At 38.5% G+C, this 20554-nt stretch overlaps 1 protein-coding gene across 2 annotated transcripts in view; it reads right to left on the reverse strand.

The window, feature by feature from the left end:
* The window catches only part of Gsk3b (glycogen synthase kinase 3 beta), a 139070-nt gene that overhangs the window by 53736 nt on the left and 64780 nt on the right, over positions 1–20554 (reverse strand). For both annotated transcript variants that reach the window (XM_048346707.1, XM_048346708.1), the window contains exons 3-6: positions 15903–15986; positions 9276–9386; positions 2811–2941; positions 1207–1313 (exon numbers count right to left, since the gene is read on the reverse strand). In XM_048346707.1, the coding sequence (XP_048202664.1) occupies positions 1207–1313; positions 2811–2941; positions 9276–9386; positions 15903–15986 (433 nt within the window). The remainder of the gene's footprint in view (positions 1–1206; positions 1314–2810; positions 2942–9275; positions 9387–15902; positions 15987–20554) is intronic.

A 20554-nucleotide genomic window follows, 5' to 3' on the forward strand; every position in this document is an offset into this window, starting at 1 on the left:
GCCCTAGGTTTGATTCCCCAGCACCACATATAGAGAAAAGGCCAGAAGTGGTACCTGTGGCTCAAGTTGGGAGTGTTAGCCTTGAGCCAAAAGAAGCCAGGGGCAGTGCTCAGGCCCAAGCTCAAGTCCCGGGACTGGCAGCCCCAGGACTGGCCAAAAAAACAACAAAACTATCTCAAGTTCTATTTCAGGGGGTGGGGGTGGTGGGGGTGGTGGTGGTGGTGTGTGTGTTTTCATTCCACACACACCCCACCCCAACCCTCTCCATTAGTCCTGGGAGTTAACCCTGCCTGAACTTCATTTTGCTTAAGACTAGTGCTCTATCACTTGAGCTACAGCTCCACTTCTGGCTTTCTGATAGTTAATTGGAGATAAGAATCTCTCAGACTTTCCTGCCCAGGCTGGCTTTGAACTGGGATTCTCAGATCTCAGCCTCCCGAGTAGCTAGGATTAGGTGTGAACTGCCAGTGCCCAGCTCTGTTTCTATATTTCTTACTAAGAAGTTCTCTGTAGAAACAACACATGAGTAAAATAATTTTTGCCTACACCTGCACACCTAACCTAAGCTTACTTCTTGGTTTTTAGCTTCCTATTTATATTCACTCTGTTCACTCCAAGCCACTGCATTAAAATGTAAGGGGAAAACAAGGTCAAAGAAGAATGTATTGTCCCAATTCTTTTCTTTCTAAACATCTCTGATGAAGATTTCTAAAGAATCAGTGGGTTTGGCTGAAATACTAATGGCTTAAGTGGATTTGTCATTAAATAACCAATTGAGACTACAAGTAGGAATTCAGAAATACTGTCTTCCTATCAATTTCATTACTAGTATGATGAAATAACATTTAACTAACAAATTCTTCAATGGCAATTAAGCTCAAAATGAGTTTTTCAGAAAAAATTCTTTTAAGAATTTAAGTATGCCACTTAGAATTTATTTGCAATCTCTAAAATACACATGTATTAACTGACCATAACAGACTAGTTTTACAACTCCAATAAAATAAATAACTCCCTAAAATGGAATAGTAAGCACATCTTAAATCCAAGAGGTGAAAAAAATTTTAATTCTATACATTTTTTTGTTTTTAAGAAAATTTCTACTACAGGCCATACTATTCTTTGCACAGTAGTGAAGGCAATAAAATGACTAAACTCAAGATGTGACTAACAATTACAAACATTCTGGTCAGTCTGGATACTTACCTATACTAGAGGTATAATCAGTGGCTCCAAAGATCAACTCTGGTGCCCTATAGTACCGAGAACAGATATATGAAACATTGGGTTCTCCTCGGACCAGCTGCTTTGCACTAATAAAGAAAAGAAAAATAAAAATAGAATCTTTACATCAATATATTAAAGGAACCTCTACTGCTATCAACACCAAATGTTTACGGAAGCTTCTTATCATTCCAATATAAAGATAAAAAAGAAAATATGAACTGTAACTCTAAAAAATATAATTTTATAATATCACCCTGGGGGGGAAATTAGAACAGTAACGTGTGCATGCGCATGTGCCAGTCCTGGGGTTTGGAAACTTAGCGCCTGAGCTAAAGCTAGTACTCTACCATTTGAGCCAGTTTCACAGCTCCATTTCTGGCCTTTTGGTAGTTTACTGGAGATAAGAGTCACATAAAACTTTCCTGCCTGGGCTGGCTTTGAATGCGATCCTCAAATTGGAACCTCCAGAGTAGCTAGGATTACAGGCATATGCCAGGGGCCACGAGCCTTAGAACAGTACGGGGGGGGGGGGGGGGGGAGGTCAATCGTGGGGCTTGAACTCTGGACCTGGACATTGTCCCTGAGCTTTTCAGCTCTAGGCTAGCACTCTACCACATGAGCCACAGAGACACTTCCTGTTTTCTGGTGGTTAACTGGAGATAAGAGTCTCACAGACTTCCCTGCACAGGCTGGCTTTGAATCTCGATCCACAGATCTCAGGCTCCTGAGTAGCTAGGATTACAGGTGCCCATCTACAACAGTAATTTTTAAATAAATTATTTGTCAATTATCACCATTTAAGGGAAAAAGAGATTTAAAGTCATAGAAGGACAAATGATTAATTCTTTAAATTCAACTTCTAAAATGTAGATATGGATACTCAGATGGATTCAAATCTCAGCTAAAAAAAAACCAAAAAGCACATTTCCCCCTCCCTCCCCATCCCCATACTGGGAATTTGGATTTAGTACTTTGAGCTTGTTTGGCTGGGACTTTAACATTCGAGCTATGCCTCTAGTCTGGATTTTTGCTGGTTAATTGGAGATGGAATATCATTGACTTCTTTTCCAGAGCTGGTTTTGTATTGCCATTCTGGGTTGTAACTTAGTGAATAGCTAGGATTAGCTAGGTGTCCAGCTAAAAAGTATATTTTTAAATTAAATCTATAATCAGAAAAGTCACTGTAAGTTAGTAATAAATATTGAAAGCTTTGCAGCCTATATACTGTTTTATACTACTTGATGGACCTAACTTCTTTCTCTTACAGGAGTATATATACTTAATATAAATCCAGACAAAAATAAAATAAAAAGTTCTCAAGTTTCCCAAGTATACTGTATTCCCCAAGTTTCCCCTACCAGAAGCAATCAATGTTTTGGAATTAATGTATATTCCCTCAAAAATAAACCATGCTTGTACATCTAGAAACATATAAACAGACATATTCATACCATCATAACTCATTTTTGTTCATATAGTAACTTTTTAAGTTAACATTCACAAGATTTTGTCATCTTTCAGCTTTTCATCCAGTTCATACAATCACATTTTTCAAATACTGGATAGAGGAACAGCTAGCTTACCTTCCAAAGTCACAGAGTTTTAAGACAGCTGTATCAGGATCCAACAAGAGGTTCTGTGGTTTAATATCCCGATGGCAGATTCCAAAGGAATGGATATAGGCTAAACTTCTGAACAGCTGATACATATACAACTGGTATACATATATTAAAAAAAAACACGTTATTAAATTTCTATTCCAAATAAATCAGAATCATTAAACAGCAAATAAAGTAACATTCTTAGAATGTATTTGGTCCTATTTGTATAATTCTTACAATAACTTTATGAGCCACACTTTTATTCTTATTGTATACATGAGAGGAAATTAAGGCTGAATGAACAGTTTGAACACAGTTCTAAGTTATCAAGTATAATTCGAGCCTAGTGTTCTCTCTTTTTGAGACAATATGGTTAAGACAAATAATAAAATATCATTCTGAAGGAAAAAAATGCATCCAGCTCTTTTATAGACTCAAATCTCGTTTTCAACCAAGCTTTTTTCCATTTAAACAAAACTTTTAACCCTGGTGTACTGGCACATGCCTGTCACCCTAGTTACTTGGAAGGCTAAGGCAGGAAGATGGCTTGAGCCCAAAAATTCAGGGCTGGGGGGGGGGGGGGGGAGTGGGCGGGTTGTGATACCTAGAAATTATATCTCACAAAAACCAACAGCTGGGTGTCAATGGCTTCACGTCTGTAATCCTAGCTACTCAAGAGAATGAGATCTGAGGATGACAGTTCGAAACCAAGCCCAAGCAAGAAAGAAAGTCTGTGAATACGTTTATCTTTATCTTTAAGCACCCAAAAAAGCTAGAAGCAGAGTTTGTGGCTCAAATAGTAGAGTACAAGCCTTGAGCAAAAAAAGTAAAAGACAGTGCTCAGACTGTGTTCAAGCCTCAGGACCAGCAATAAGTAAATAAAACAAACATTAAGTTGCTAACAATGATTTGATAGCCATCTATTTTAGAGAAGCAGTATTAGACCTATTAAGTTCTGAAAAGTGCTCACTAGAAAAGGAAAGGTGATCAAAACTTTTTTTTTTTTTTTTTGGCCAGTCCTGGGCCTTGGACTCAGGGCCTGAGCACTGTCCCTGGCTTCTTCCCGCTCAAGGCTAGCACTCTGCCACTTGAGCCACAGCGCCGCTTCTGGCCGTTTTCTGTATATGTGGTGCTGGGGAATCGAACCTAGGGCCTCGTGTATCCGAGGCAGGCACTCTTGCCACTAGGCTATATCCCCAGCCCTGATCAAAACTTTTTTAACTTAACTGTTATCAATCACAAAACAGTAGTATAAGACAAGATGCAGAAAGGTTCAGATGATATAATAACAGAACACACCTGATACATGACAAATAAATCATGCTTGTGACCAGGGTAGCAACTGCATTTCTTTATGACTGATTTTCACTTTTTCCAGGATTATTGAGTATGTTCTGCACTATCTCTTAACTTTTATGCTCAAGGCTAGTGAAGCTACCCACACTCTGCTGTTTGTTTGTTGTTGAGAGGTAGAATTTCTAGGTATCACCCTGGTTGGCTCTGAACTTTTGGGCTCAAGCCATCTTCCTGGGTGTCAGTGGCATGAGCCACCAGGTGCCTGGCTAATTTAAAATTTTTTGAAACAAAATCTATAACACAAAGAAATTTGACAGTTCATCTCTAACAGGAAGAGTATATGGCCTAGTGATAGGGTGCTTGCCTCACATACATGAAAGCCCTGGGTTCGATTTCTCAGCATCACATAAACAGAAAAAGGCAGAAGTGGGCAACGTGGCTCAAGTGGTCGAGTGCTAGCCTTGAGCAAAAGGAAGCCAGGGACAGTGCTCAGGCCCTGAGCTAAAGCTCCAGGACTGGCCAAAAGGAAAAAAAAAGAGCTGTACAAGAACCTTAAATGATTCTCAGCTGGAGGTCATAGGATTGAGATTGTTTCTTCTTGTATATTCAGCATAGAGTAGAACTAGGTTAGTAATTGTGCTGCTCTCATTTATGGGATTTTCATCGTTAAGTAAAAAGATAGAATACCAATATAAATTTATGAGGCATTTATCTTTGGGGAAAACCAGATGTTTTATACCTCTGAAAAAAAAATGCACAAATTTCACTAAATAGATCCCAAAACAATAACCCTGTGGCAATGGACACCTCTAGCATTCAGGCTGTGTTTTCTAAATAACATTTCTCACTAGAGCATGGTCTCCTTACAATAGGCTGATTTCAAGTATGAGGAAGCAATGTATAAGAGAACCTGAGAATGTGGTCAGGCCAAAAGCAAGGAAGCTATTAAATAGTATCAAGAATCATGCCAGACATTTAAAAACATACAAACAAGAAAACACCTACCAGGCCACTTATCTTTGAAGCATTGCATGGAACCAACTAATTGAAAGGGAATCAAATACATATGTCTTATCTTTTTATTCTAACTATACCTTAGTATACAAATAGGGCACATTTTTCTTTATAGAAGAAAATCAACTTATAACTAACTTAAAAAGGGCTTAATAGCATTAGAATATTACCATTTTACAACACTGGTGAATTAATAAATTTAAGCAATGGTAATATATGGGTAGTAAACATCAAAAAAGATTTTCTTCCTTAAGTAATTATCAGTCACTACAACTATTCTTGCTTCCTATAAAAAATGCATTTAAGCTGAATGCTGGTGGCTCACGCTTATAATCCTAGTTACTCAGAAGGCTGAGACCTGAGGATTATGATTCAAAGCCAGCCTAGGCAGGAAAGTCTGTAACACTCATCTCCAATTAACCACCAGAAAACAGGAAGTGGAGCTGTGGCTCCAAGTGGTAAAGCACTAGCCTTGAGTGAAAGAGATCATGGAAGAGTGCCCAGGCTCCCTCAAAGCATTTAATTACCAATAATCTAACTGCCATTTTGTAGGAAAGACAAGACAGAACACATTAACACTACTATAGAAATCCAATCAATAAAACAAAGACCTAGTTTGTTTCTTTTCTTTTTGTGAAGTTTCTAGGGCCTGAACTCATGCGCTAATGCTGTCCCTGAGCTTTTATGCTCAAGACTAGTGCTTATCATTAAGCCACACACAGCCCTACTTCCAGCATTCCTGTGATTAATTAGACATAAAGAGTCTCATGGACTTTCCTGCACAGGCTGGCTTCAAACTGTGACCCTCAGACCTCAGCCTCCTAAGTAGCCAGGATTGTAGGTGTGAGCCATCAGCAACCAGCATGTCCTAGTTTCTTTAACAACAAAGTATGAGTGGGTAAGAACCTACAGATTTAAAGAAACATTAAAGGTACATAATGCATAGACCTTAACTGGATGCCAATTCAAATATATAATTTTTAATACAATTGTGAAACATGGGAAATATAAATTGGATATTTACTGGGCCCCAGTGACTCACATCTGTAATCCTAGCCATTCAGGAAGCTAAAATCTGAACATCTCAGTTTGAAGCCCAGGCAGGAAAGTCCATGATACTCTTATCTCCAATTAACCACCAAAGTCAGAAACGGAGCTGTGGCTCAAATGATAGAGCACAAGTCTTGACCAAAAAAAGCTGAGGGGCATTTCTCAGAACTTGAGTTTGAGCCCCACTACTCCCACAATTTATTTAATGGTATCGATAAAACACTATCTGTATTAAGAATAACAACAGCATTGTAACTTCATACCTATTTTCATAAAGATATATTGTAGCATTTACATAAGAAAATAATAAGGGCTGGGAATGTGGCTTAGTGGTAGAGTGCTTGCCTAGCATGCCTGCAGCCCTTGGTTCCATTCCTCTCTTCTACATAAACAGAAAAGGCCAGAAGTGGCGTTGTGGCTCAAGTGGTAGAGTGCTAGCCTTTAGTACCAACAGGCTCAGGGACAATGCCCAGGCTCTGAGTTCAAGCCCCAAGACTGGCAAAAAATAAAATAATAATAATTAATATAGGGAATACATAATAATAAAGGGAACCAAGTAAATGGTGGTACAGATGTGATGAAATTGGCTGTTCAGTTATATTGATTGTTAAAAGATGTGTGACGGGTACATATGGGGGCTAATCTGTTTCTTCTGGTATTATATATGCTTGTAATCTTCAATTGAAACAAGTGCTTGTATGAGCAACATTTCTGCAGGTAGTTATGAACAGAAAATCATTTGGCATATCTTGGTTTAAGTAGTGGGGAAATAAGTACTGCCCAGCAAAAAGCCAACCCTGATCTATGAAGTGATATATATATATATAAACCTGGAGGGTACATTCATCAGAACCCTCTCTTAACTATATGCATCTCTTTCCCAAAGAGATTTTGACAATTAAAAAGTACCTGAGAGTTCTAGCTTCTGAACCACTTTTATAACATTTTACCTTGTTTATTGTTACTTATTTAGCTGGTTTTTGCCTACAGGAGGAATAATGAAATCTGTTGTTAGATATCAGATTACTGAATTGAAGAGCTGAAACAAAAACTAATCCAACTACTATGCACACCACACTGAATGTCCTTAATATGACATTTCTGACCATGTTAAGACCTTCTATTACTTTTGCTTACAGCCACCACAATGTTTTCTCATATGTTAACCTCATTTTGCACCACAGCTAGATAGTGGGGAGGAGTGAAACAGTTTTACAAATGTGGAAGACAATGAATGACTTACGTGAAGTACCAAGCATGTTGGACTTCAGGACTGGGTTTTTAGGAGCCAAATCTAGTGTTTCTTGTCATTCATTTTTCTATCAACATCTGCACTGCCAGCAAGGCAAAAATTATTATTCTAAACTAAGCTGTTCAAAGACTGACTACCTTAGCGCTAGGGAGTTCAAAAGGATAACACTGTTGTGTTAATAAGAAAATAGGATTTGCTACTCTAAAGTGAGAAAAAAATTAAGTTTATGAGAAAATCTGTATGTCTTTCCTACTACCATCAATTTAATCATCACCTAAAGCAAATTTTCATAAGCCTAAGTCAAATTATATTGAAATCAGTTTTTAATCTCGGGTTAAGTTCAATAGGACTCCTTGCAAAAAAAAAAAAAAAAACCCCAAAAAACAAAACAAACAAAAAACTGATCTAGCTACCAAAAGTATTAAAAGAAATTCTATTACTAATGTTCCTCAAGTCTAAAACTGTTAAGTTACCCAGGGGCCAATGGCTCCCACTTGTATCCCTAGCTACTTGAGAGGCTGAGGCTGAGAGGGCTGTAGACCCAGGCCAGTCAGTGCAAAAAAGTTTGAAAGGCTCTACCTCTGTGCAGGGAAGTTGGATATAGAGGCACACACCCATCATTTCAATGACAGGAAGCCTCAAGTAGACAGAAAATGGCTCAGGCATGTGCCTGAAGAAAGCAAGACCCTACCTCAAACACATCAGCAGAAAAACAGGGATGGAGGTCTGACTCAAGTGGTAGACTACCAGCCTATCAAATGCAAAGCCCTGAGTTCAAACTCCAATACTTCTAAATAAAAGGGAAAAAAATGTACCAATTAAGAAACTGTTCAATTCTGAAAATAAAATACTTAAAGAGTTAATACTACTGCTAGTTTTTAAAAGCATATGCCAATTGTACTTAATGACAATAGTTCTTTCCCCTTCCCTCTGCCTCCCTCCCCTAATCCTCCCCTCAGTTCTCTTCCTTCCCCCTTTTTCTGTCTCACATATTTCTCTAGGGCTTTTGAATACAGGGTCTTGAGCTATAGGCAAGTGCTCCACCAGTTATATTTGCCACTTTTGAGAATATGGAGAAAAACTTGCCAAACATTCATACTTCTGATACAATTGTAATAAATGTATCTACAAATGCCAATAAATACTGAACTTAAATATACTTGTAAGTATATAATTCTATGTATGCAAGTTTATATCATAATGTTCTTATTTTGGTTTGAGGCATAATGAAGACATTAGCACAAAATGACAATGGCTAAGTGCTATGGTTATCAGAATTAAAATCTGTAATTTCCATGAAAAAAAAAATCAGTACATTTTATCAGAGTCATAGAAGTTTAAAAAGTGAAGACTTCATAGCTAGGTATGGTGGTACACACTGTAATCTCAGACTGGGATCAAGGCCAGGCCAGGATAAAAGTTAGCAAGACTCCCATCTCAGCAAATAAATTGATAGTAGGACTGTGGTCCACAATTTTCCTAAGCTAATTCAACCCCCACCACCCCGCCCTCCAAACTAACTAAATCCAAATTAATCCAAATTAACTAAAGCAAACAAAACAAAACCAAAAAATCTTGGAGGCATGGCTCAAGTGTTACAGCATCTGTCCAGCAAGTACAACGCCAACTTCAAACTCCAGTAATGGTCTCCCTACTGCATAAACATCTTTGAAAAGTCTTTTTAATAATTGTTTTAAAATAGTACATGAATGAAAAACTCTACAAATACTTTTCAATTTCTCCCCTCATACTAAGGGAAGTAATATAATTAATTAAAACATACCCAGTATTATCCCTGGCTCACAATAAGACAAAAAATTGTTGTTTGTACATACCTTGACATAGATCACAGGGAGTGTCTGTTTGGCTCGACTATAGTGTCTGGCAACTCTGTATACTGTTTCTGGAACATAGTCCAGCACCAAGTTAAGGTAGACCTCATCTTTCTGAAATTATTTATTATAAAACAAAACAAAAAACAGATTAGAAGTTAGCCTTTAGGTGTTCAAATGGGAGCAAACATGTAAGTTACTTATGAATGTATTTCACATATAAATTGCATATGAATGTATTTCATGTTTAGACTTGACACCATTCTCAAAATACTTCATTATGTATTAGCAAATTTAAGAACTGATCTTAAGCATTTCATAGAAGGAGATAGGAGTTATTCAACCTGTAGAAGTCGAATTTGAGGAATTATGATTCTGAGGTTTTGGGTCATTTATATAGATGTTGAAGGTAACTTTCTTCAAATGAAAACTATTACTCAATTTATAAGGTTTCATAATTCTAATAAACTATTTGACAAAGTTGATTATAATGTATTTATGAACAACTAGGAGATGTTTGTAGCACTGGATTATAATTTGCTTCATTTGCTAAGCAATCATACTAAAAGGGAAGACTATAACAATTAAAAGATCAATGCCAAAAAGTTGAATGGAGGCTTCCAATTAAGACTACAAGTTATGACCTTAAAAATGCTATGGCTTGGCCCTGGCATGTCCCTCAAAGGTTCATGTGGAGGTCTAGCCCCTAGCTGGAGGTGCTTCTGAGAGGAATGGAAACCTTGGGAAGTAAAGGGCTATATACAGGAAGGAGGTCATTAGAATAGTGACCCTGAAGGGCACATTCTGTTCCTAAGCCCATCCTTGCACTCCATCTCAATATAAAAGGCTGTTAGTCAAGAGTTTCCATAGTCCTAAGACTTCAATCATTGCTCAAAAAATCCAGCTATAAAATCCCCTGAGAAGCTGGGAATGTGGCTTAGTGGTAGACTGCTTGCCTAGCATGCATGAAGCCCTGGGTTTGAGTCCTTGGTACCATGTAAGCAGAAAAGTCCACAAGTGGCACTGTGGCTCAAGTGATAAAGTACTTGCTTTGAGCACAGAGAGGCTCAGGGACAGAGCTCAGCCCCTGAGTTCAAGCCCTAGGATCAGCCAAAAAAAACCAAACAATTGGCTCCTGTTCGGTGCCAGTGGCTCACGTCTATAGTCCTAGCTACTCAGGAAACTGAGATCTGAGTATCATGGTTCAAAGCCAGCCCGGACAGGAAAGGCCACGAGACTCTTATCTCTAGTGAAACACCAGAAAACCGGAAGTGGCAGTGTGGCTCATGTGGTAGAGCATTAGCCTTGAGCTGAAGAGCTCAAGGACAACGCCCAAGCCCGGAGTACAAGGCCCATGACCCATTTAAAAAAAATCTCCTGCAATTTAAGATAAACTATTGCCTGTGAGCAGACCTTTAGCTGTATAAAATTTTAAAAAATGAAGCTACATATGCCTAGTATACAATAGTGAGATAGTCACAGGGTAAACATTCTCGTTCTAAAAGAGAAGAATAGAATACCAAGGAAGGAATGGATAAGTCCTAACCTATGTACATGGCTAAGAGTTTTCTCCTAGCTATTTGGGAGAGGGTGGTGGTGGTAGATATTGGGGTTTTAAAGGTGGAGGCTAGCCTAGGCAAAAAGAAGATTGTACAGTCTCTTTAACCAATGGCTCAGTGTGGTGGTGCATGTCCATTGTCCTGTCTGTGGGGGAAGCACAATGGCTGGGCCCAGTGGCAGACATCTGTCATCCTCAGCAATACTGGGAATATACAAATAAGATCACAAACCAGGGAACCCAACCTACCTTGAAATCAGTATAAAAGGGGCTGGAGGTCAGGCACTGGTAGTTCACACCTGCAATCCTAGCTACTCAGGAGGCTGAGATCTAAGAATCATAGTTCAAAGCCAGCCCAGGCAGGAAAAGTCTGTGAGACTCTTATCTACAAAAAAAAAAAATCCACCAGAAAACCAGAGGAGGAGCTGTGGCTCAAAGTGATAGAGTGCTAGACATGAGCAAAAAGAGCTCAAGGACAGTGCCCAGGTCTGAGTTCAAGTCCCACAACCAACCAAAAAACAAAAAAACAGGAGGGAGCGGGGGCATGAAGAATGACTCAAGTGATAGAGTTCACAAGGTCCTATGTTTGATCCCCCAATACCACAAAAAAAAAACAAGAAGTTACCAAAAACAAACAAACAAAAACAACTTTTAAAAACCTTTAAGGGCTCTAGTAGGCTGGAATGACAGGCCAAATTGGCTATAGGAAATTTAACAAATACAACTATAAAACCTAATAATTAAAGTCAAAATATCAGTAGCAAGATCAAATGACAGTGACTCACTGGAAATTAAATGGTAGATATAAATGAACAGAATTGAAATGCCACTGGGAAACATTATATGGAGATATATCAGTAATATTTCTCTGCAAGCATCATTCAGGAAGTGAGGGACACTGATATTTCAAGAAGAAAGAATACCAGGCCTCATCATTTATACCATCCGTAATTTTCTGTACCATCTGAAGTCTGATGTTTATTTTAGTGTATTCTCTCTTAGATTACTGAAGTGGGGGAAGAGGTGACATTGTCCAAAGAGAAATGTACTCTTTACCTGCCTTACATAAATGTAACTCCTCTGTATATTGCTGTTATTATAATTTTTTAAATTTTTAAAAGAAAAACGTAACTATGGAGAATATGATTTTAAATACAGAGGCTGAAAATACTTAATTCATTAGCAAAATGGCCAAGTACTAATTTCAAGGAAATGTTGCTAGGCTTCCAAAACAGGCTATGTAGAGTCACTGAAGCATCCTTTGAAACGAATATATCATACAACATAGATCTGATGCAGAAACCTCCACAAAAAATTAGGTGATACATAATTTTGAAAAGATTCTGCACAATGACTTAGTTTTTCTGTTATCACTTTTTTCTCCAAGACCCCAGGGGTTTGAATCAGGGCTTTGTATTTGTTAGGCTGGCACTCTACCACTTGAACTAACTTTCTGCTAGTTATTTTTTAGAGATAGGAGTCTCTTGATCATTTTGCCTTGGCTAGCTTTGAATACATATCCTCATCCTACAGATCTAATCCTCCTGTGTAGCCAGTATTACAGGTATGAGCCACTGGTGTCTGGCTTTCCTTACTGTCACTGGTTTTGGGAGGTTCTTTGGAGGTGTTGGGGGAGGGGGGGAACAGTACTGGGACTTGTACTCAGAGCCTAGCATTTTCCCTTAGCTTTGCTGCTCAAGGTTGACACTACCACCTCAGACATACTTCCACTTCTGGCTTGTTGCTGCTGCTTATCTGGAGATAAGTGTCTCATGGGCTTTCCTGCCCAGACTGGCTTTGAACTGCAATCCTCAGGTATCAGCCTCTTGAGTAGCTAGGTGTGCCCCTTGGTGCCAGGCTTGTTATCACTTTTATGACTACATTCTGATCATTGATATTCTTCTATGAATGCCACATTAAAACCACACACTGAGACATTATAAGACAAAAGTGTGTGTGTGTGTGTGTGTGTGTGTGTGTGTGTGTGTTTGCTTGGCTTTTTCCACTCACAGCTAATGTTGAACCATGCTTGCACTTCTGACTTTCTCTGTTAGTTAATAGGAATGTCTTGCATATATCTGCCAAGGCTGGCTAGGCACTAAAAATTCTGAGTAGTTAGGATGAGCCATTGGCACCCTACTCTAAAGAACAAAATTTTGACCCCAACCATCAGCAACTCAGTACTATCTTTGGAAAAACAGATAATATTATGATGTCATTATCCCCAGATGACTTCTGAGACCAAGGAAATAAAATGGCTTAAAGTTACAGTTTTAAATAGAACTATGATATCATTCTAAATAACGGCATTGTGAAAGGTGTTGTAATGTTTGGTTCCTTTGTGCACAAAAATAAACTCAAAAAATAGTTCTGAGATATATAAAATATTTGAAAGTGTGTTTCTTTTGCTAACAGACTGAGGTTCACTATCCTTCTTGGTAGGTTTGGTTAATAAATTTCTCTGCATATGTAGAAATACTTATGAAACAAAGGAAGCTAAAAGCAGCAGCACAAAGGAACTCATTCTCTGAGGTACTCTCAGATAATAGTCAACTGCCAACAACAAGGCAGGATTAATCAAGATGATTGATGGAGGGCTTCCCACTAGCCAAAATTAAACAGGTAAACTGCTGAATTCAAAGGTCTAATATTCCTTATCTCTAAACTTTAACTTCAGAAGAGTCAAATATTTACATAGCATTAAAATAGCACCTTGTATTCTAAGAATTATATTTTATATATATGCATATATGTATTATATATATGCAATCAAGAGAAAATGTTTAGAATCTTTGTAAGGAAGCCTATGGAAATAAATTTATATGTAATGTAGTGGCTCATGAAAGAAATAATTCTAACCTTTTCTGGGATGTTAATAACAAAAAGCCATAAATATATAAAATTCCATTATTAGAAGACTATAAACATAACAGATGCTCCATAATCTTACTTGGGAAAGTAGAGAAAATGACAAAGACCCATGAAAACAGATAAGATTAAAGACAGGAACAAAAAGTTTAGTAGGCTAAGTAGCATGAAACAAGCACTTTGGTTTAGGGGGGGACAAAGAGCTCACAATATTTATGATGATTAATAAATGGAGAAATACCATTTAATTTTTTAAAGGAACTGAGAAGCAAGTATCAATAAAGGATCAATTTGTTAATTATGGTTAAAATGAATTAGTTATGACATGCAATAATTATCTGTAGACATGGATATCATTATCTTATACTACATATGTAGATATCTTGTCATAGGCTTTGTTTCAATGGGAGGGACTTTTAAGGAAATGTATGTAAAGTTTAAGGAAAAAGTATTAAAAACTAGCAAATCTGGTTGGATACTGTAGAAAGAATTGCAAAAATATGAAACAAAACAATGAAGTCTATTGGGGATGCTAGGTTTTGAGGGAGAAAGGGAAGAGAGTGTGATTAAGGGGTGGGATTGACTGGAATACAGTGTAAACATATGTGGATAAATAACAATGACACCCTCCCCTATATAACTAATATAAACTAATTTTTTTTAAACTGTGACATTAGAAAAGTTATTTGAAGTCAAAAGAGCAATGAGGGGGCTGGGAATGTGGCTTAACAGTAGAGTGCTTGTCTAGCATGAAGCACTGGGTTCGATTCCTCAGTACCACATAAACAGAAAAGGCCAGAAGTGGTGCTATGACTCAAGTGAGAAGCCAGTGACAGTGCTTGGCCCTGAGTCATAGCCCCAGGACTGGCAAAAAAAAAAAAAAAAGAGCAATGAGCTACAAATCAATAGGCATGGTTGATAAGATCATTGGATACTAACTATATGCATAAAATCTGAACTCCAAAATGTCAAGTGTATTTATTCAAAGGCTTAATTTACACACACACACACACACACACACACACACACACACACACACACACACACACACACACACACACACACACAGAGCCCAAGTGATTTAGTTGTTATTCCTCTACCTTCCACCTTAAACCAGTAAGGTGAGTGGGACGGGGGAAAACTGACAGACTGAAATTTGGCAGAAGGTACAGTCATAGGTTTAAAGATTAAAAAAGGTAGACAGAAGAAACTAGTTTCCTTGCTCCCAGCTTCAATGAGTACAATGACATTAGTTATTGCACTGTCTGAAGAGAAAAGAAAATGAGTAAGGATTCACAGTATAGTCATAGGCATCTTTTACTTTTGTATAATTAAATGTAATCAGAAATAGTAACTACAGGGGCTGGGAATGTGGCTTGGTGGTAGAGTGCTTGCCTAGCTAATGCATGATGTCCTGGGTTTGATTCCTCAGTACCACATAAACAGAAAAAGCCAAAAGTGGTGCTGTGGCTCAAGTGGCAGAATGCTAGCCTTGAGCACAGAGAGGCTCAGGGACAGTGCCCAGGCCCTGAGTTCAAGCCCTAGAACCTGCTACCACCCCCCCCCCCCCAATAGTAACTACATGCAATGAGCTTTTATGTAATACTGTACCCTTTTCAACTTCTTCTCTGGCTAGGGACTGATTAAACTAGCCAACCATATTTAACCCTCAATTTAAACCAACCAGTCCTCCTCCTTCCTCTTCTCTGTAGTCAACTTCCACTTAATTAAATGACCCAATTTTCCTCCCTGCAATAAATAGAAGAATTTATCAAGGGGTTTCACAACCACATATGGGACATAAAAATATTAATAAAAGATATTAATTTGCTTGAAAAACTAAAGAGAAAATTCTTTTCTCTCCCTCCTTCCTTTCTCTCTACTCTTCCTTTCACCTCTCTTTTCCCTGAAAGACAGACTTGATAGGTAGCCCAAGCTTGCCTAAAGATTGAGGCCTGCCTCAATCTCTCTCAAGTACTAAGATTAAAAGCATATACCATAATGCCTGGCTAAGACAATTCTTAAAAGTGTAGCCTCTTTTATTTTGCATTAATATTTTCTTAATAGTTTCAATGAGCATATTAAGGTTCAGAGCCACTGTGGCCTGTGCTTTGCATTGTCCAAACCATTTTGTGGAGGGTAGGGAAAGGTTATTTTGAAAAGTGTTTATCACAGTATTTAGTGAATAGTTTTGTCAGACCTACCTTCTCACCGCTTGAGTAGAAGAAATAACGCAATCGGACTATGTTACAGTGATCTAGCTTTCTCATGATTTGGAGCTCTCGATTCTGAAAGGCAAAAGAATGAAAATATTTTACAAACTCTTTATTATGACTTAGATGCTTCTAAGATAACACCAAACATCACAAACAGCAGGCTACAGATAGGCAAAATAGTGAGCCAGGTATGGTGGCACATAACTGTAAACTCCACACTGGGGAGGCTCAGGCAGTAGGACTACAAATTTAAAGTCAATCTGAGATACACAACATGGCAACATGCTGTCTCAAAAAACCAACCTGTGGATGAGTATTGTTCTGTTCTGGGAAGTATTTGCTGGAAGTCAATGAACTACTATTTGTTACTGCTCAGCAAGAATATAAATGTAGAAATTAAGTGTTTAAAATTTTGATAGCAATTTGAGAAGAATTTTGTATCTATAAATCTGATTTAAGAGTTGGAACTTGAGCTGGGGATATAGCCTAGTGGCAAGAGTGCCTGCCTCGGATACACGAGGCCCTAGGTTCGATTCCCCAGCACCACATATACAGAAAACGGCCAGAAGTGGCGCTGTGGCTCAAGTGGCAGAGTGCTAGCCTTGAGCGGGAAGAAGCCAGGGACAGTACTCAGGCCCTGAGTCCAAGGCCCAGGACTGGCCAAAAAAAAAAAAAAAAAAAAGAGTTGGAACTTATAGTCTGTTTTTTTTTTTTTTTAATATTTTCTTTTGGGGGACTGGTGCTGGTGGTGATTGACAGTCTATAATCCTAACAACTCAGGGGGCTGAAATCTGGAGGACTGAAGTTCAAAGCCAGCCCAAGCTATCAACTGACCTCATTTCTAAAATAATCAGCAAAAGGAGGCATGGCTCAAGCCAGCTGAGCAAGCTCACTAAAGAGCTCAAGGACATGACTTCAAACTCTAGTACCATAACCCCTCCCCCTTCAAAAAAGCTTTTAGGGGCTGGGATTGTGGCTTAGTGGTACAGTGCTTCCCTTGCATGCATGAAGCCCTGGATTCAATTCCTCAGTACCACATAAATAGAAAAGGCTGGAAGTAACTCTTTGGGTCAAGTGGTAGAGTGCTAGCCTTGAGCAAAAAGAAGCCAGGGACAGTGCTCAGGCCCTGAGGAGTTCAAGCCCCAAGGCTGGCAAAAAAAAAAAAAAAAAAAACCAAAAAACTTTAATTAATTCATTTGTATTTTATTTTGCAAAAATGTCAGTCTAGTGACAGCAAATAGCTTATGGGGCATGTCTACACAGTTTGTAAGAAGTATCTGAAATTGTTACTAGTGCAAAAGTTTTTTGCAAATATATTGGAAAAACAAACTTCTCAAAAAACAAATGAGATTGGGCTAAGAAAACTCTTGCATTTCTATTGTTCATATGAAATACAGTCAAACAATTGAAAAGTTACTCCATGGAAAGAACTCAGTTAAGATTTAGAAAGAGTTAAAATACAACATACTGAAGTTAAAATGCAACAACGGAAAGGTCCTAGTTTGGAAAGATTCAAAATTATGTACAGTCTTCCTAAAAAGCAAACACTAAATAGTAATATAATACAACTAAGTGTATTAATTGTATAGGAAAAGGCTATTTATTATGATATTGCATACATACATATAATGTACCTCATTGAATTAACTCCATTATTCCCCCTCCCTACTTCATACATCTAACAATTACATTATTCTATGTTCACACATGTATATGTTTACTTAGACCATATTTAATCCCACCACTTACCTGTCTCCTTTTGCCCGATACCCACATCTGCTAGCTCCCAATATAGTAGGGGTAATCAGAAATACCAAAATATAAGGTACTCAGAGAACTACAAAACATGAAATACATGCTTGAGAATCAGGAAGATTGTTAGGGCTATGGTCAGAAAAGAGGAGTCTAAGGGCTCTAAGGGCTAAGGGCTACAGAGACAGACCAAAAAAAAAAAAAAAAAACTTTAAAGGGACCTTATGGTCTAGGCTTATGTATAATGTGCTATTTTATATTCTTTTTACAGTATTAACAATCTGTCAAGACATTACTTATTGAGCACCCAAGTAAAGCAATAGAGTGACAGTGCAGTAGAACTACTTTAACAAATATGATAACTGATGTCAGACTCTAGCTTTTGACCTTGGCACATAGCAGGACACAAAGAACTGCCAATTTCAAAACTTCCATTTCCATTCTACATTCAAGCTGTTTCTGAAAATGTTTCTATACTCTGCAAGTCACATTTAGGTGGCTAGATTCGGAAAAACAAACAAACCACAAAGCCTGCTATTAAAACAAGACTCATCCTTCCCATGATACACTGCTATTAAAACTGATGATCTGAAGGCAAAGCACTGTGGTTACAGGGACTCCAAATGTAAATATTTAGAGATGGGCTTAGAAATAACCAGAGGGAAACCATATGCCAGTGGCTCATGCCTGTAGTTCTAGCTACTTAGAAGGCTGTGAATGGAAGGACTGACATTGAGCCCAGCCTGGGCCAAAAAGTTACCGAAAGAACCCTTCTCAATGGAAAGAAGCTGCTGTGGTGGTACATACCTATCATCCTGCACACCTCTCATTCTAGCTATAAAGGCCACCTAATAAAGGCAGGCTACAGGCCAGGCATGTTCCAGGCAGGAAGTAATACTTAACCTCAAAAATAATCACTAAAAAAAAAAGATTTGAGGTATGGCTCATTAACGGAGTGCCTATCTAGCAAGTGTGAGGTTAGGAGTTCAAAACTGTACTGCCAAAAAAGAAAAAGGAGAAAGAAAGGAAGGACGGAAGGAAGGACGGAAGGAAGGAAGGAAGGAAGGAAGGAAGGAAGGAAGGAAGGAAGGAAGGAAGGAAGGAAGGAAGGAAGGAAGGAAGGAAGGAAGGAAGGAAGGAAGGAAGGGAGGAAGGGAGGAAGGGAGGGAGGGAAAGAAAAGCACTCCCCTTTGAAAACCAAACAAATACCACTTAATCTAAAGGATAACATGTTTGCATCATTTGAGTAAAGAAAGAACAGTAAAAGATATTCAAAGATGCAGGCAGGGACAATAATATGTACATTCCCATTAGTCGTGGTAAGAAATTGAATTTCACTCAAAATATACACTAAAGTCAATAGAGGTTTTAAGGCTTTATAAAACAACATTTGCAGTACTGGGATTTGAATTCAGTTGTCTTCTCTCCCTAGAGCTGAAGCCATAGCCCTCAAAGGAAGGTAAGACAAGAAAAGTGATATAAACTGTTTGCCTTTCCAAAAAGCATTCTAAAAACTGAAGAGAGTAAGTCTAAAGACTAAAGTTGGATCAAGAGTTCTCTAGTGGGCTGGGAATATGGCCGAGTGGCAAAAGTGCTTGCCTTGTATACATAAAGCCCTGGGATATATAACGGCCAGAAGTGACACTGTGGCTCAAGTGGCAGAGTGCTAGAGCCTTGAGCAAAAAGAAGCCAGGGACAGTGCTCAGGCCCTGAGTATAAGGCCCAGTACTGGCCAAAAAAAAAAAAAAAAAAGAGTTCTGTAGTGTTTCTCCTAACATCAGGAACAAGGCAAGGATTCCCATTCTCTTCATTCTTCACTATAGTTCTGGAATTCTCAGCTAAAGCAATAAGGCAAGGAAAGGACATAAAAGGGACACATAGGGAAAGGGTTAAACTACCCTTATTGGCAAATGACATGATCTTATACATAAAGGACCCAAAAACCTCCACCCCAAAATCCTACAGCTGATCAACCACTTCAGCAAAGTAGGATACAAAACTAACCCACAAAGCCAACCATATGGGAAAGGATCTTTACCAGCACAGCAACAGACAAAGGCCTAATATCTGTCATCTACAGAGAACTCAAAAAACTAAGCCCCTCCAAGCCCAATAAACCAATTAGGAAATGGGCAAAGGAGCTAAAGAGAGACTTCACAAGAGAAGAAATAAAAATGGCAAAGAAACATATGAGGAAATGTTCAACATCCCTGGCAGTAAAGGAAATGCAAATAAAAACAACCCTGAGATACCACCTCACTCCAGTTAGAATGGCCTATACTCTGAACTCAGGCAACAACAAATGCTGGAGGGGGTGCAGGGAAAGAGGAACCCTTCTCCATTGTTGGTGGGAGTGCAAATCAGTACAACCACTTTGGAGAACAGTATGGAGGTTTCTCAAAAAGCTCAATATAGACCTACCCTATGACCCAGCCATACCACTCCTAGGCATCTATCCTGAACAGCAAAACCCAAGATATCAAAAAGACATTTGTACTTCCATGTTTATCACTGCACAATTCACAATAGCCAAAATATGGAAACAACCCAGATGCCCCTCCACAGACGAATGGATCCAAAAAATATGGTACCTATACACAATGGAATACTACATAGCGATTAGGAATGGTGAAATATTGTTATTCGCAGGGAAATGGTCAGAACTTGAACAAATAATGTTGAGCGAGACAAGCCTAGAACACAGAAAACGAAGGGGCATAATGTCCCTGATATATGACTGATAAGAAAGGGAGACGGAGAGAAAGTAGAGACCAGACCTGCCAGCTTTTTATAAATGCAGCAGTTGACTCTCATGCAATTGATTATCATATATCTCTAGCCCAGAGTGCTTTGCAAATCTGTCTCACACATCCTGAGCTACAGAATGA

This window comes from Perognathus longimembris, chromosome 5 (assembly GCF_023159225.1).
Source record: "Perognathus longimembris pacificus isolate PPM17 chromosome 5, ASM2315922v1, whole genome shotgun sequence".
NCBI classification, from domain to species: domain Eukaryota; kingdom Metazoa; phylum Chordata; class Mammalia; order Rodentia; family Heteromyidae; genus Perognathus; species Perognathus longimembris.